Raw genomic sequence first — 13,391 nt, 5'->3', positions numbered from 1 at the left:
AGACGAGGCGCTGCCCCTGTGTGATCCAAACTGACTTTAATGCCAAGAGTCTCAGGGGGTTGGGACACAGCTGCCGTGGATGGTGCCACCTCCAGCTCCACCACCATCCTCTGCCTGTGGGGAGCTGGTGCCCCTGGCCAGCCCGAGAGTGGGGCGGGCTGGGGGACACCACAGCGGAGGGCTGGTGCCAGGTGGGTCAGTACTCCCAGAGCGTGGCTCGCAGCACGGACTCACTGTCGGCACGCAGGGTGCCAGCCGGGTCCCCGCGTAGGTACCGGCCATTCTTCCCTTTGATGGCGACGCGTCCCCGCTCCCGGAACTCGAAGAAAAAATCCTCAGAGAGCTCCCCATCGCTGCATACTGACCCACTGCTCGCCACGTACCAGAACTTGCCCCCCTGGCCTGCAGAGAGTCCCCAGGGGCCATCAGCAGGGTCTGGCTGGACCACTGGCAGCCCTCCAGCCCTGGTAGCTCCCCACTCATCACCCACCTCGGATCTGGTAGGCGCCGTCGCTGAAGCTGATGTGGAAGACATCGTAGACAGAGCGGTTGGAGTCGAGCAGGTTCGAGCCACGGTGGTAGCAGACGAAGCCATGCTCACCCCGCAGCACCAGCATCGGGCGGTTGATCAGCTTCAGGGTGAATTCCTCATCCTCCCCTGCGTGGGAGCCTGGCCCTGAGCACCCTGGGGTGGGGGACCAAGGCCGGGATCCCCCCACTGACCCCTGGCACTTACCCACGGCATCGCTAACAGCTGCCAGCTGCCCATTCCTCTTAGTGCAGACGTACCGGCCGTTGCTGGCACGCAGGGCCACCCGCCGCCCGCGCCACTCAATGTCGAACATAGTGTTGGCAGCGCTGGCGGCAGAGGATGAGCGTGAGCCTGGGCAGCCTACCCCCCCCCCCCAAGACCCCCTTCCCTGGCCCCCCCCCCAGAGCCCCACGGCATGGCCGCACTCACACTTCAGTGGCCACGGCCTGGATGCCCCCGTGGGCCACAAGGGTCCAGTAGCTGCCGGTGTTGGTGTGCAGGCTGCATTTGTTGGTGTCGCGGTCGATCTGGAGCTGGAAGGTCTCATGGTTTAGCTCCTCGTCCTGGTTTGCCGAGACGTTGACGCCTGCAGGCGGGAGCAGCCGTCGGCTCTGGCCACGTGTGCTGAGGAGCCGCGGCTGCGCTCTCCCTCCCCCGGTCCCTCCCCAGCAGTGGTAAATCCTCCTGCAAACAATCACGCTAATTGGGCTGGTTAATCTGATTGCCACTGCATCCATCTGGTTAGCGCTGCGGCGCACAAACCCCCTATTTATAGCCTGCCTGCCACCGTCACCTGGCCCTAAGCCGCTTGGCACAGGGGCAGGTGGGTTCCTGGTGTCCGCGGGGACGCTGGGGCAGCCGGGGGCACGGCACAGCCACCGCTTCCCAGATGAGCGGGACCCCCGTGGGCTCTGCAGGCTGTGCTCCCATCCCACAGACCATGCCCAGCTCCCTGCTGTGGGGTCTGGCTGTGGGCATGGCTCTGCCCAGCCCCTCCTGCCTGCCCTGGGCTGCCAGGCTGAGCCCCACGCCAGGAGAGCACGCACACAGAGCTGTGTGTGTAAATGCACACGCGTACCCCCACGGCTGCACAGAGCCCTGCACACGCATGACACTGCAAAGACCCCCACGTGTGCCCATGCTGCTGAGCTTTACACGTATGTGCATGCGTGCAGCACTGCAGAGCCGTGCACGTGCAAACACACTGTGCTGGAAGAGCCCTGTGCACGTTGTCCGTGCACAAACATGTGTGAGCTCAACACACAAATGCATACACCTGCAGGTACTGTATAGAGCCCTGCTCACGCACAACCCTGTACACACCCACGGAGCCCTGCACATGCACCTGCCTGTGCACACCCACAGAGCCCTGCACATTCACCGGCCTGTGCACACGCACAGAGCCCTGCACATGCACACACACGCACCCCTAGGCACGCCCACAGAGCCCTGCATGCACACACACCCCTGTGCACACCCATGGAGCCCTGCATGCACGCACACACGCACACACACACGCACACACACACCCACGGAGCCCCGCACAGCCCCACTGCTGCTCCCACGCTGGCCCCACTGGCCACAGTGTTGCTGTTACTGTAGGGTCTCCTCCCGTGGTGGGGGTCCCAGGGGTGTTCCTGTGGAACCCTTCACGGCTGTGGGTGCTTTCAGCTGAACCAGTCCCCGGGGATCCCCTTGGGGCAGCCAGGGCTCCCGAGCCGGACAGGGAGCAGGCAGCGGGGTGCAGGCAGCCCTTACCCTGCCGTATGGAGACATATCTGCCGTTGGCCGCAGTGAAGACCACCTGGGGGTGGCTCTCCTCCAGGTCGAAGAGTTCGTCTTTGCCCGGCTTGGAGCTGCGGCCAGACTTGAGGGTGCCGGTGGGCCCTGTGGGTGCCAGGTATTTGCCATCGCAGTCTTTGAAAGCCAACTTGCCCGCCTTGAACTCAAGGGTGTAGCCAGTGCCAGCGCCGGGCTCGGACACCAGCGTGCCATCGCAGCGCAGGTATCGCTCGTCGGCAGTGCGCAGGCTGTACTTCTTGTCCTGGAAGCAGAGGGTGATGAGGGCGTCCACCCCCCACGGGAGGTTGCTGTCGGTGGCGATTTCATCCTCATGGGCGCTGAGATGGGCGTAGCGGCGGCGGCTGACACTCAGCAGGTTGGCCTGGGGGTGCATGGCCAAGTGCACGGTCCAAAGCTCGCCCTCCGTCACGCTGGGGGCAAAGCAGGAGAGCCGATCCTCCCGACCCCCGAAGAAACGCCGGTGTGGGGCCGACTGCAGCGCCCAGCGCCCGTCCGACTGGGTGATGATGCTGAAGCGTTCATCCCGGCCCGGCTGTTCAGCCTCGCACCGCACCTTCCCGTCCTTGTCGGCACCCAGGTACCGGCCCAGGTGGCTCTTGAGGAAGACGACGGAGCTGTCGGCTTCATCCTGCTCCAGCGTCCAGATCTGCTTGCGCTTCAGGCTGGGCGCCGAAGCGTTCACCTTGTAGCCAAAACTCTCCGCTGTCAAGTACCGGCTCTCGCAGTTGATCAGCCCAAACTGGATCTTCAGGACCTGGTGGATCCCATTCGTTGGCATCTTCTGCTGGCGTGGGGCGGCCCCCAGGGGGCCGGCAGGGGCTCCCCGGCCCTGCCGAGCCCAGGCGTCACGGCGGGGCCGGCCGGCTGTGCCCACGGGGACGTCTGCACTGCCCCAGCGCCGCTGCCGCACTGGCCCCACAGGGTGGCTCGGCACGGCTCGGCACAGCGGGGGGGTGCCAGGGGTGGGCCGGGGGCCACGGCCCGTTTAATTAGCCACAGGTAGGATTACAAAGTCTGGCCAGATTGCAGCAGGCACCAGGGTAGCCGTAACCTACAGCAGGGCTTTCTCTGAGACCCCGGGCGAGGAGGGACCGCAGCAGCCCCCGGACGGCTCCTTGGGGCGCACGGCTGCGCTGTCGCCCTCCGCCACCACGGCCCCGGCTCTCGCCCGTCCCGCTGCAGAGCCACGGGTGGAAAACTTGGGTGGGAACCTGATCCGGGTACGGGCCGGTGTATCCGTTCCCAGCAGGCTAAGGTTACCGGCCCCTCTGATTCAGCAGCAGGTCACCTCCAGCGGCGCCACCTCCCAGCCAGCCCCTAAGCGCCTTACCAATTAGCCAGGCATTTTGATTAGTTTAAACCTTTTATCCTACTTTGGGGCCCCTGGCTCCATCTGTCCTGTGGCCCCAAATCCCTCCTGCAGCTGTGGATCGGGGTCATGGCTGCCCACCCACCCACCCCGGCCCAGTGGGGCAATGGCTGGGATCCCCCAGCACCTGGGGTGAGGGGGCCTCAGTTCCACAGGGCTGAGACCGCCTAAAGCTCATGACAGCAGTATGTCTGCGCTGCCTTGGGAGGGAACAAGAGGGGACATGGGTGCAGAGGACCCCTGGTCGGGGCAAGGGCAGCCACATGGATGCCTGGCCTCAGCCGCGCTCCACCACAGAGACCTGGGGACGGGCAGGGACGGGCTCTGTCCATGCTGGCACAAGGCCCTGCCACTGCCTGCGCCCCAAAGCCCTCAGACACCCAGTGCCAGCTCTGCACCGGTGACCAGCCATGCACCGGTGATGCTGCTGCGCCGCAGCTAAGCCCCGGCCATGATGGCTCCTGCTGCCGCCTTGCCCCCGGCCCCGCAGCTCCGGTGTCAGCACAGCACCCAGTTATTGTTCCCGAAAATAGGTCCTGGGGATTGGTTGCCTCATGACTTTTTCATGGCCGGGCTCTCTCTTTCCGCGCCAGGGAGGTGCTGCGGCCCCCCAGACACAGCGATACCCGAGCCGTGGCACGGTGTAACTGACCCCTGCAGAGACGGATAGAGGTCAGCTTTCAGGCTGGGGAGGGGGGCGGATAAGTGGGTCAGGGTCCAGCAGGGACTGGGGGGGTCCAGGGAGCTGGGGTGGGCTGAGGGGGATGTGGGCTCCCCGGGGCCTGGCAGGACACCAGTGCCGACTCCTGGTTGGTGCACACCGGCACCTGCCTGGCAGGGGAGCTGGGAGCTGTATTTATACAAGCCGGCCCAGCCGTGTCCCCCCAGCAGGGGTCAGGTTCCCATCCGGGGGGGGGCCGCCTGGGCCCTGCCCACAGCCACAGCCTGTCCCTGCATCCCCCAGGCTTAGGGACAGCCAGACCCCTCTCCGCTCTGCCTCCCAGCCCCACTCCCCGATGGGGTAGCTTCTGAGACCCGACATGCTTGTGACAGCCCTCTCCTGCCCGGGTATCACGGGGGGCCGGGGTGGGTGACCCCACCCTGGTTTCCATCCAACACCCTTCCTGGGAGGGATGTGGGGTGCTGGGCTGCCCGGCCGGGGGAGCCCCCCAGCCTCGAGCCAGGAGGGTCCCAGCCCTGGTGGGGGACTGGGGGGTGGAGGGGGGGCTGAGCCGTACCCTGACAGCCCAGGGGGTTGGAAGGAGGGGTTGGGGTGGGGAATGGGGGGGGGGTCGAGATGGAGCTGGGTTCAGGGCCAGGGTTGGGGATGGGGAGGGGGTCGGGAGGGGTATTGGGGTGGTGGGTGCCGGTGCCCGGCCGTATCCCCTGGGGACCCCACCCCATCAACCCTCCCCGCGCCAACACCCGGCCGTCACCATGGCGACGGGAGGGGACGATGACTCTGTGTGTGTGTCACCATGGCGACGGGAGGGGACGATGACTGTGTGTCACCAGGGCGACAGAGGCTGCGCACAGGCGGCGGGGGGGGGGGACGGGACGGGAACACACGACACACCCGCATCACCGCGGCGACGGGCAGCGGGGAGGGGCGGGGCTCCTTCCTCCTCCTCCTTCTCCTCCTTCTCCTCCCGTCCCGGGCGAAGGTCCCCGCGGCGACGCGGGGCGGTGTCGGGGCCGGGCATCCCGCTGCCACCGGCCCGATCGCTCCTAATACGGCCGGGACGCGCTGCCTGTGCCCGCCCCGGCCCTGCCGGCCCTGCCTGCCCTGCCTGCCCTGCCCGGCCCTGCCTGCCCTGCCCGCCCTTACTCACCGGGGCTGCCTTCTTTGGGCAGGAGGAAGGAGCGGGGCAGGGACCCGGCACCGCCCCGGGCCCCCCCCCCATCCGTCCCCGCAGCATCACGTTTGTCCCCCCAGTGTTTCCTGCCCGGGACCCCCCCACAGTGTCTGCATCCCCCACCAGGGGTTCCTGAATCACCGGCAAGCGGGGGAGCTCTGATGCTGTATGCCCGAGTGGGGGGTCCTGCTGGTCCCCGCATCCCTGGATGGGGAGTGCGGGATGTGGTTGTCACCTGCGCAGCCCCCCCTAGAGCCAGACTCCCAGCCCGAGGTGCTGGTGCCCACCTGGCCACCAGCCTGAGCCCCCCGCGGCCTGTAGGGACGCTGAGCCAGGCCGGCCTCTCGGCGCTGGCATGGGGACGCGAGACCCCACTCAGGCTGTGCCAGGACCCATGCGGGTCTCCCCATCCCTCTGCCACCCACCCGGCACCACCCCATCCTGCACCCTGGCACCCCCGGCCTGCTGCCACCCCTCCGTGATGCCCGCCCAGGCTCAGCTGCAGGCAGCACCGGGCCCTGCCAGGGAAGGCCTGAGCGTGTGGCGTTTCGTCCCCAAGCGGTGCTGGGAATCTCTCGGAAGACGGCGAGTTTCCGCTGCCGGCTGCTCCTGGCACAGATGCGGGTGATGGCGAGGCCGGCAGCTGCCACCTCCATGCGCCCGACCGGCACGGAGGGGCTGGGGGCATGGGAGCTGCGCTGGGCAGCCGGTGTGCGGGCTGCCGGCATGGCGTGAAGGTATCCGGCATAGCATGTGGCTACCTGACATGGCACGTGGCTATCTGGCACCGTGCGGGGGTCTCCAGCACGGCACACAGGTATCCGACAGGGCGTGCTGGTGTGATCCTTGCCCATGGCACCCAGCAGCGTTTTGGGGTGCACACCCTGTGGCACCCCCTGATGAAGCAGGGGGACGTGGTGCACAAGGAAGGCCCCAGGCTGGCAGGTGCTGCCGGAGCAGGGGTGCCAGCGGGGCTGGTGGGGGTCTCCCTGGGGAGACGCTCTGGGTGGGGCCGTGCAGCAGGTGGTGCCCACGGGGGACACTGTCTGCGGGGTGCACAGCACTGTCTGTGGCATGTCAGCACCATTAGTGGGGTGTGTGGCAGCACTGAAGCTCAGGCAGAGCATTTTGGGGTGTCTGGTGCTTGCTGTGTGGTGCTGCAGGTGGGCTGGTGCTGCTGGGGTGCTGCCTGTGGGGTGCTGTCTGCAGGGCGCGGGGTGCTGCCTGCGGGGTGCGGGGTGCTGCCTGCGGGGTGCGGGGTGCTGCCTGCAGGTTGCACAGCGCTGCACCGGAGGCACGGCCTGCCTATAGGTGCTGGCAGGAGCACAGCTGGTCAGGGGGTGCTTATGCACCATGGGTTGCACACGCCGGTGCGCAGCACGTAACCCATAGGATATGTGAGGTTACCTATGGGGGTGCGATGGGGGCGCAGCGCTGCTGGAGGTGTGGGGGGATCCCGGGGAGGCAGCGCTGGTGTAGTTTGGGGTGCAGCCAGGGGCAAGCCGGGGTGCTCAGCACTGCCCGAGGGCTGGGAGGTGCTGCCAGTGGGGCAGTGGGTGCCAGGTGTGCTTGGCCCAGTGGGGTGACCGGTGCTGCGAGGGGGGTGCCAGGTGCTGGGGGTTTCGGTGCTGCGAGTGGGGGTGCAGCAGGTGGGGGTGCCCAGTGTAGCAGGTGGGGGTACCGGGGTACCGTGGGTGGGGTGCACGCACGGTCAAGTGGGGTGCACCTGGAGTGGGTGAGGTGAACGTGCTGCCCGAGGGGTGCACGTGCTGCCCGAGGCTGTGCACGTGCTGCCCGAGGGGTGCCCGGTGCTGCCCCGGGCGGGGGGGGGGGGCGGGGGGGCACGGTGCTACCTTTGGGGTGCGGGGCCGGGCCCGGCGAGGCCCCGGCGCTACCAGGGGGAAAGCGGAGGGTGCCCGGGGGTGCCGGCGGTGCTACCGGGGGTCCCCACAGGGGGGTGCCCACCGGGGGGGGTCCCCATCGGGGCCTGGGGTCGCCGCCGCCCCCCCCCCCCCCACCACCTCGCCCCATGCAGGTTCCGGGGTGCCGCGGGGCGGGGGCAGCCCGGCAGCCACCCCACGTGGCCGGGTGAGCGCCAACCAATGAGAACGCTTGTTTCTGAAAGATCTCCATATATGGCGATGTTCTCGGCCGGGTGGGTGGGGCCCTCGCCCCCTGGGTATAAAAGCGCGGGGCTGGGAGACGGACGGTCTCACTCAGCCGGCGGCAGCAAACCAGGCGGCACCGTCTCCCTCAGCGCCGACAGCAGCTTCCCCCGCACAGGTACCGGCACCGCCGCACCGGCGGCCGCGGGGGCGTGGCCCCCACCGCCCCCTTCTCCCACGGCCCCGGGGGGGTGGCGGGTTTGGTCCTGGCCGGGGTGGGCTGTGGCGGTGTCCCCTTGTGTGCATGTGTGGTGGGTCCCGTTCTCCCCACGCCCCCCCCCCCCCCCCCGGCTGTGTAGAATGGTCTCGCCCTCTTGAACGGGCTGCTTGGGGGGGGGGGGGGAAGCGCGGCGCTATTGGTGGCGGCGGCGGGTGACGTCAGGGCGCGGGAGATTCAAACGGCGAGAGGCGGGAAAGGGTGGGGTGCTGGTGTCTGTGCCGGGCGGGGGGATGAACACATGCACACGGGGCACCCCGGGGCGGGTGCGCTGACCGGGCCGCCCCTCCACCGCAGAGCCTCCGCCATGGAAGAGGAAATCGCCGCCCTCGTCATCGACAACGGCTCCGGCATGTGCAAGGCCGGTTTCGCCGGGGACGACGCCCCCCGCGCCGTCTTCCCCTCCATCGTAGGGCGCCCCCGGCACCAGGTAGGCGGGAGGAAGAGGAGGGAGGGGAGGGGAGGGCGGGCCGGGGCGGTGCTGCCGCCGAGCCGGCGCTGACTCACCCTTGGCTTCCCAGGGCGTCATGGTGGGCATGGGGCAGAAGGACAGCTACGTGGGGGATGAGGCCCAGAGCAAGAGGGGGATCCTCACCCTGAAGTACCCCATCGAGCACGGTATCGTCACCAACTGGGATGACATGGAGAAAATCTGGCACCACACCTTCTACAACGAGCTGCGCGTGGCTCCCGAGGAGCACCCTGTGCTGCTCACAGAGGCTCCCCTGAACCCCAAGGCCAACAGAGAGAAGATGACGCAGGTATCATCACTCGGGTGGCCGCCCCTTACCTTCGTCTTATTCACAAACCTCCTTCGGTCATGGCATCTTAAACCTGAGTTTGTCTTTTCTTTCTCCCGACATTTTCAGGGTTCTGTACTCCTGGCATTTCTTCCCTGACGCCTCAGGTTTCTTTCATTTGTGTTTCTGCCTGCGTTCTTTGCTTTTTCCTTCACACACTTTTATTTTTTTGCATGCTAGCATGTGTGTTCTAATGTGGGTGCGAGTGACCTACTTAATTACTTGGTACTAATTGATTTTTTTTTTTTTCTCCTTTTAGATCATGTTTGAGACCTTCAACACCCCAGCCATGTACGTGGCTATCCAGGCCGTGCTGTCCCTGTATGCCTCCGGTCGTACCACTGGTATTGTTATGGACTCTGGGGATGGTGTCACCCACACTGTGCCCATCTACGAGGGTTATGCTCTGCCCCACGCCATCCTGCGTCTGGACTTGGCTGGCCGTGACCTGACAGACTACCTCATGAAGATCCTGACAGAAAGAGGCTACAGCTTCACCACCACAGCTGAAAGGGAAATTGTCCGTGACATAAAGGAAAAGCTCTGCTACGTCGCCCTGGACTTCGAGCAGGAAATGGCCACTGCTGCTTCTTCCTCCTCCCTGGAGAAGAGCTATGAGCTGCCCGATGGCCAGGTGATCACCATCGGCAATGAGAGGTTCAGGTGTCCAGAAGCCCTCTTCCAGCCCTCCTTCCTGGGTAGGTGCAGGCCAGGACCTGGGTCACCTCTGTGGTATAGGGTTGGTGTGACCAGAATGTGGTGCTGCCATGGGTGCCAACGGGCCAGCAACTCTTTTTCTTCCTTTCTCCCCAGGCATGGAGTCCTGCGGCATTCACGAGACCACTTTCAACTCCATCATGAAGTGTGATGTGGACATCAGGAAGGATCTGTATGCCAACACAGTGCTGTCTGGAGGCACCACCATGTACCCCGGCATTGCTGACAGGATGCAGAAGGAGATCACAGCCCTGGCGCCCAGCACGATGAAGATCAAGGTAAGAAATGCTCCCTCATCCTGCAGCCAACGCAGCTGTAGCTGCCAGCCCTTGCCAGGGGGAGGCCGGGCTGCTCTGACACTGCTGCTCTCTTCTCGCAGATCATTGCCCCGCCTGAGCGCAAATACTCCGTCTGGATCGGCGGCTCTATCCTGGCCTCGCTCTCCACCTTCCAGCAGATGTGGATCAGCAAGCAGGAGTACGATGAGTCCGGCCCATCCATCGTTCACCGTAAATGCTTCTAAATGGACTGCTGGCAGGTGCGCCGCGCCTGCTGCATGAGTTGTCTCACTAGTATATGTTTGCCCAGGCAAATTTATACACCTCATGCTAGCCTCATAAAACTGGAATAAGCCTTCTTTCAAAAGAAACTTGCCCTTGGAAAGTCTCTACCTGATGTTTAGACAAAATGTCAGCACTGGATGGTCGAGCTGTCACTTGATCTGACCTTGTTACTCGAGTGACCGTTCCCTCGCTGTACGCCTGAGCAAAATACCCTGTACCAAGCGGCTCCTGGCTGCGGGGCCCGTATGGCACCTCGCTGCGGAGCAGAGCCCGCCTGGCTGGGCTGCCTGCGGCTCCTGACACTGACAGCGGCCCGTCTCCCCGCGCCCCGGGCTGGGACCGGTGTGTACAGGGTATTTGGGGTCAGATGTGCCGTACATCCAGTGTGGAGTATTCCAGATTTCCTGTAGAGGCTGGTAGGAGTCCATCGAGAATTCACTTCTGTTGTTGCTGTTCTAGCAAGGTTGGGAAAACATATCGCATCCGAGCCTTACGAACCAGTCTTCATTTTCCTCCCCACCCGTATCCCAGTTGACATCACGGGGCTGAAGTTACTCAACTTGAGTTGCTGAAACTTTGCATTTACACCTGTAAATTTACGCATCGTTTAATTTATGTAAAGATTTTTGTACGTTGCCTTAATGTTTTCACATGATGGTAGGAAACCAAAATTTGTAAGTCATCCTATAAAGTTGAGAAATTGTAATGCCCAACAACACATCATTGTGTAAGGAAAATAAAAAAAGCGCTGCAGTAAACTCCAGTTGGAGCTCTGTGTGCTGGGTGGGGATGTACACCCTGCTCCTCTCCCTGGGGGAGCTGTGGTGGTGCTTTGGGGTTAAAAACAGCAGTTCAGGTGTGGAAGAAACTGCACTGGGTGGGGGGTGGGAGGCTCCAGGCCTGACATTTTTGTCAAAAACTGGGCATTGCCAGTGCTCTCATTTTAAATTCTAAAGAATTTAAGTAGCTTCTGGTCAGGTAGCAATTTGTCGGCTCTGCTCCGCTCGTCACTGTTCCTGCTGTCCTAAGTTGCTCCCAGGGGACACGTGCTGGAGCCTTCCATGGCCCATCGGCCGTAGGGTGCAGCTGGGCGTGGGTGGCTGTGTCCTGGTGCTGGTTCTGTGCCCACGGCTGGCCTCTGCTTCCCCCCCCTTCCCCAGCACCTGCAGCCCTGGCACAGGGGGCTCCAGCCAGGCCTGCGCTCTTCCTCCCATCCTGTTCACCGGCGCAGACTGAAGTGCGCGGTGTCCATCGTGGCAGGTGCGGTTTGCTCCAGGGACAAAGCTGTGGGGACACTTGGGGTGGACACAGGCTTGTGTGGACCCACAGCTGCGTCCCCAGGGGAGCGGGTGACAGCGGGCATGACGGGTGACCGCCACTGCCGTGGGGGACAGTGTCACTCCGTCACCGGGGCAAGGGGTGTGCAGCCAGCTTGGGCGTCACTGTGCCGCAAGGCCGCTGGCTGCGGGTGCTGCACCGGGTCTGTGGTGCCGTGCCGTGCCAGCCTCCCGGCGTGTCCCATGGTACCACGGCTGTCCCCAAAGCGTCCCCAGTTGTCCTTGTCTGCACCCAGGCCTTCGGAGCCCTTTGGCACCAGGCCCCCCGCGTAGGCCTCGGCTGAGCCGCAGCCCCCTGGCACCGCGCGGAGGGGACGCACGCGGTGACCGCAGGGCTGCGGTGTGGGGGTCACTGTCGTCCCTCTGCTGATCTGGGGGTGCGGGGGAAGGCGGGGTGCCGGTGTGCACCCCTCGGGGGGGCAGGGGGGACACGGCTGGGCCTGGTGCTGTGATGACGCAGCCTGGGCCGGGATCAGGCCCAGCGCGGGAGGTGGGTCCCTGCGGTCCCCCCCCGCCCAGTGCAGGATGAGTCTCCCGGGGCCACCCAATCTGCGGCACCAACTGGCCAGCGCAGCCCCTGCCAGCACCCCACCCAGCTGTCTGCCCGTCTGTCTGTCCATCCGTCCGGCTCTCCCTGCACCCATCTGTCTGCCCATGCCTCCCTGCACCTGTCTGCCTGTCCATCTGTCTGTCCCGCCCTGCAGACGGCTGTCCAGCCATCCTTCCAGCCCTGCACCAATCTGTCCATCCCTCCCTACATCCGTCCGTCTGTCCATCCTTCCCCGCATCTGCCCATTTGTCCGTCTGTCCATCCCTCCAGGCGCCCACCTGCCTGTCCCTCCATTTGCCCACCCGTCTGCCCACCATCCGTCCGTCCATCCTGCCGTCCTTCTGTCCGGCTGTCCATCCACACCCCCCCCCCCCCGCCCCCATCCCCGTAGGTCGGTCGCGCCCTGGCCCGGGGCGGCCGCCAGGGGGCAGCACCGCCCCGCCGCTCCGCCGCACGACGCGAGTTTGCGCGGCCTCAGCTCCGCGGGGCCCGGGCCGGGCAGGGCTCTGGGGAAACGGGGGGTCCGTGGGGGGCCCTGGGGGACACTGGCAGGGACCGGGGGCGGGTCCGTGGGAGGAGTGCCAGAGCTCCCCGGGCCCGGGGCGGGGCAGGAAGGACCCCACTCGGGCCCCCCACCCGCCCCCCTTACACCGCCCCCCCCCCGGGTCCCTGCAGCCCCCCGCAGCCCCTCCTGCACGCCCCCCGCTCCCTTACACTCCAGCACCCCCGCACCCCTGTACCTACCCCCGCCCCGCCCCCCCGCAGCTGCCGGCGGGAGGGAAAGGGTTAACGGCACCCGGGTGGTGAGAACAAAAGGGCTCCCCGCCAGCCAATGGGTGCCGGGCTCCGCATCCCGACAGCCTCTGGTTGGCTGCGGCGCGACCAATGGCGTGCGATCTCTGCCTGTCCGTCAGTCCCCACGTGGGGTGGGAGCGCTCTGCCCTTCCCCCCCCCCGCTGTTGGGGAAGGGCCGGAGCTTCCTCCTGCCTGTGCCCTGCCCGCACCCCCTGCCCGCACCCCTGCCCGCACCCCCGCCCGCACCCCCTGCCCGCACCCCCGCCCGCACCCCTGCCCGCACCCCCTGCCCGCACCCCTGCCCGCACCCCCGCCCGCACCCCCGCCCGCACCCCCTGCCCGCACCCCTGCCCGCACCCCCGCCCGCACCCCCTGCCCGCACCCCCTGCCCGCACCCCCGCCCGCACCCCCGCCCGCACCCCCTGCCCGCACCCCTGCCCGCACCCCCGCCCGCACCCCCTGCCCGCACCCCCTGCCCGCACCCCCGCCCGCACCCCTGCCCGCACCCCCTGCCCGCACCCCCGCCCGCACCCCCGCCCGCACCCCCTGCCCGCACTCCTGCCTGCATCTCCGCCTCCATCCTCCTGCCCATACTCCTGCCTGCACCCCCCTGCCGGTACCCCTGCCTGCACCTGTCCGCACCCCCGGCCACCTGCATCCCCCCTGCCGGCAGCGTCCTGCTTGCAG

General features: G+C 66.2%; 2 protein-coding genes across 4 annotated transcripts; one reads left to right on the top strand and one right to left on the bottom strand.

The window, feature by feature from the left end:
* Positions 1 to 14: 14 nt before the first annotated feature.
* Positions 15 to 3,310, bottom strand: FSCN2 (fascin actin-bundling protein 2, retinal). 2 transcript variants are annotated; one of them, XM_075111013.1, is made up of 5 exons: positions 2,291 to 3,213; positions 962 to 1,118; positions 737 to 858; positions 491 to 658; positions 15 to 402 (listed from the first exon to the last, which is right to left on the bottom strand). In XM_075111013.1, the coding sequence occupies exons 1-5, from the start codon at positions 3,111 to 3,113 to the stop codon at positions 197 to 199; spliced, it is 1,476 nt and encodes a 491-aa protein (XP_074967114.1). In that variant the 5' UTR covers positions 3,114 to 3,213; the 3' UTR covers positions 15 to 196. The 2 variants fall into 2 exon arrangements, with proteins under 2 accessions (XP_074967114.1, XP_074967115.1); XM_075111014.1 differs by having other exon boundaries at positions 61 to 402; positions 491 to 858; positions 2,291 to 3,310.
* A 2,863-nt stretch (positions 3,311 to 6,173) lies between these two features.
* Positions 6,174 to 10,785, top strand: ACTG1 (actin gamma 1). Of its 2 annotated transcripts, none has more exons than XM_075111688.1 (7): positions 6,174 to 6,377; positions 7,686 to 7,843; positions 8,240 to 8,372; positions 8,464 to 8,703; positions 9,002 to 9,440; positions 9,556 to 9,737; positions 9,839 to 10,785. In XM_075111688.1, the coding sequence occupies exons 3-7, from the start codon at positions 8,250 to 8,252 to the stop codon at positions 9,980 to 9,982; spliced, it is 1,128 nt and encodes a 375-aa protein (XP_074967789.1). In that variant the 5' UTR covers positions 6,174 to 6,377; positions 7,686 to 7,843; positions 8,240 to 8,249; the 3' UTR covers positions 9,983 to 10,785. The 2 variants fall into 2 exon arrangements, with proteins under 2 accessions (XP_074967789.1, XP_074967790.1); XM_075111689.1 differs by lacking the exon at positions 6,174 to 6,377 and adding an exon at positions 6,843 to 6,930.
* The last annotated feature ends 2,606 nt before the right edge of the window (positions 10,786 to 13,391 follow it).

The sequence above is a fragment of the Phalacrocorax aristotelis genome, chromosome 16 (genome assembly GCF_949628215.1).
Source record: "Phalacrocorax aristotelis chromosome 16, bGulAri2.1, whole genome shotgun sequence".
In the NCBI taxonomy this organism is placed as follows: Eukaryota; Metazoa; Chordata; class Aves; order Suliformes; family Phalacrocoracidae; genus Phalacrocorax; species Phalacrocorax aristotelis.
The sequence above is the reverse complement of the archived record's forward strand: the minus strand, read 5'-3'. Positions and strand labels throughout refer to the sequence as shown.

Excerpts from the sequence above, each read along its gene's own strand:
- FSCN2 (XM_075111014.1), bottom strand. The coding sequence starts at position 3,113 with ATGCCAACGAATGGGATCCACCAGGTCCTGAAGATCCAGTTTGGGCTG. Across the intron at positions 859-961 it reads CAGGCCGTGGCCACTGAAGT|CGCTGCCAACACTATGTTCG; the intron begins GTGAGTGCGGCC and ends CTCTGCCGCCAG. Across the intron at positions 403-490 it reads CGGCGCCTACCAGATCCGAG|GCCAGGGGGGCAAGTTCTGG; the intron begins GTGGGTGATGAG and ends GACTCTCTGCAG.
- ACTG1 (XM_075111688.1), top strand. The coding sequence starts at position 8,250 with ATGGAAGAGGAAATCGCCGCCCTCGTCATCGACAACGGCTCCGGCATG. Across the intron at positions 8,373-8,463 it reads TAGGGCGCCCCCGGCACCAG|GGCGTCATGGTGGGCATGGG; the intron begins GTAGGCGGGAGG and ends TTGGCTTCCCAG. Across the intron at positions 8,704-9,001 it reads ACAGAGAGAAGATGACGCAG|ATCATGTTTGAGACCTTCAA; the intron begins GTATCATCACTC and ends TTCTCCTTTTAG.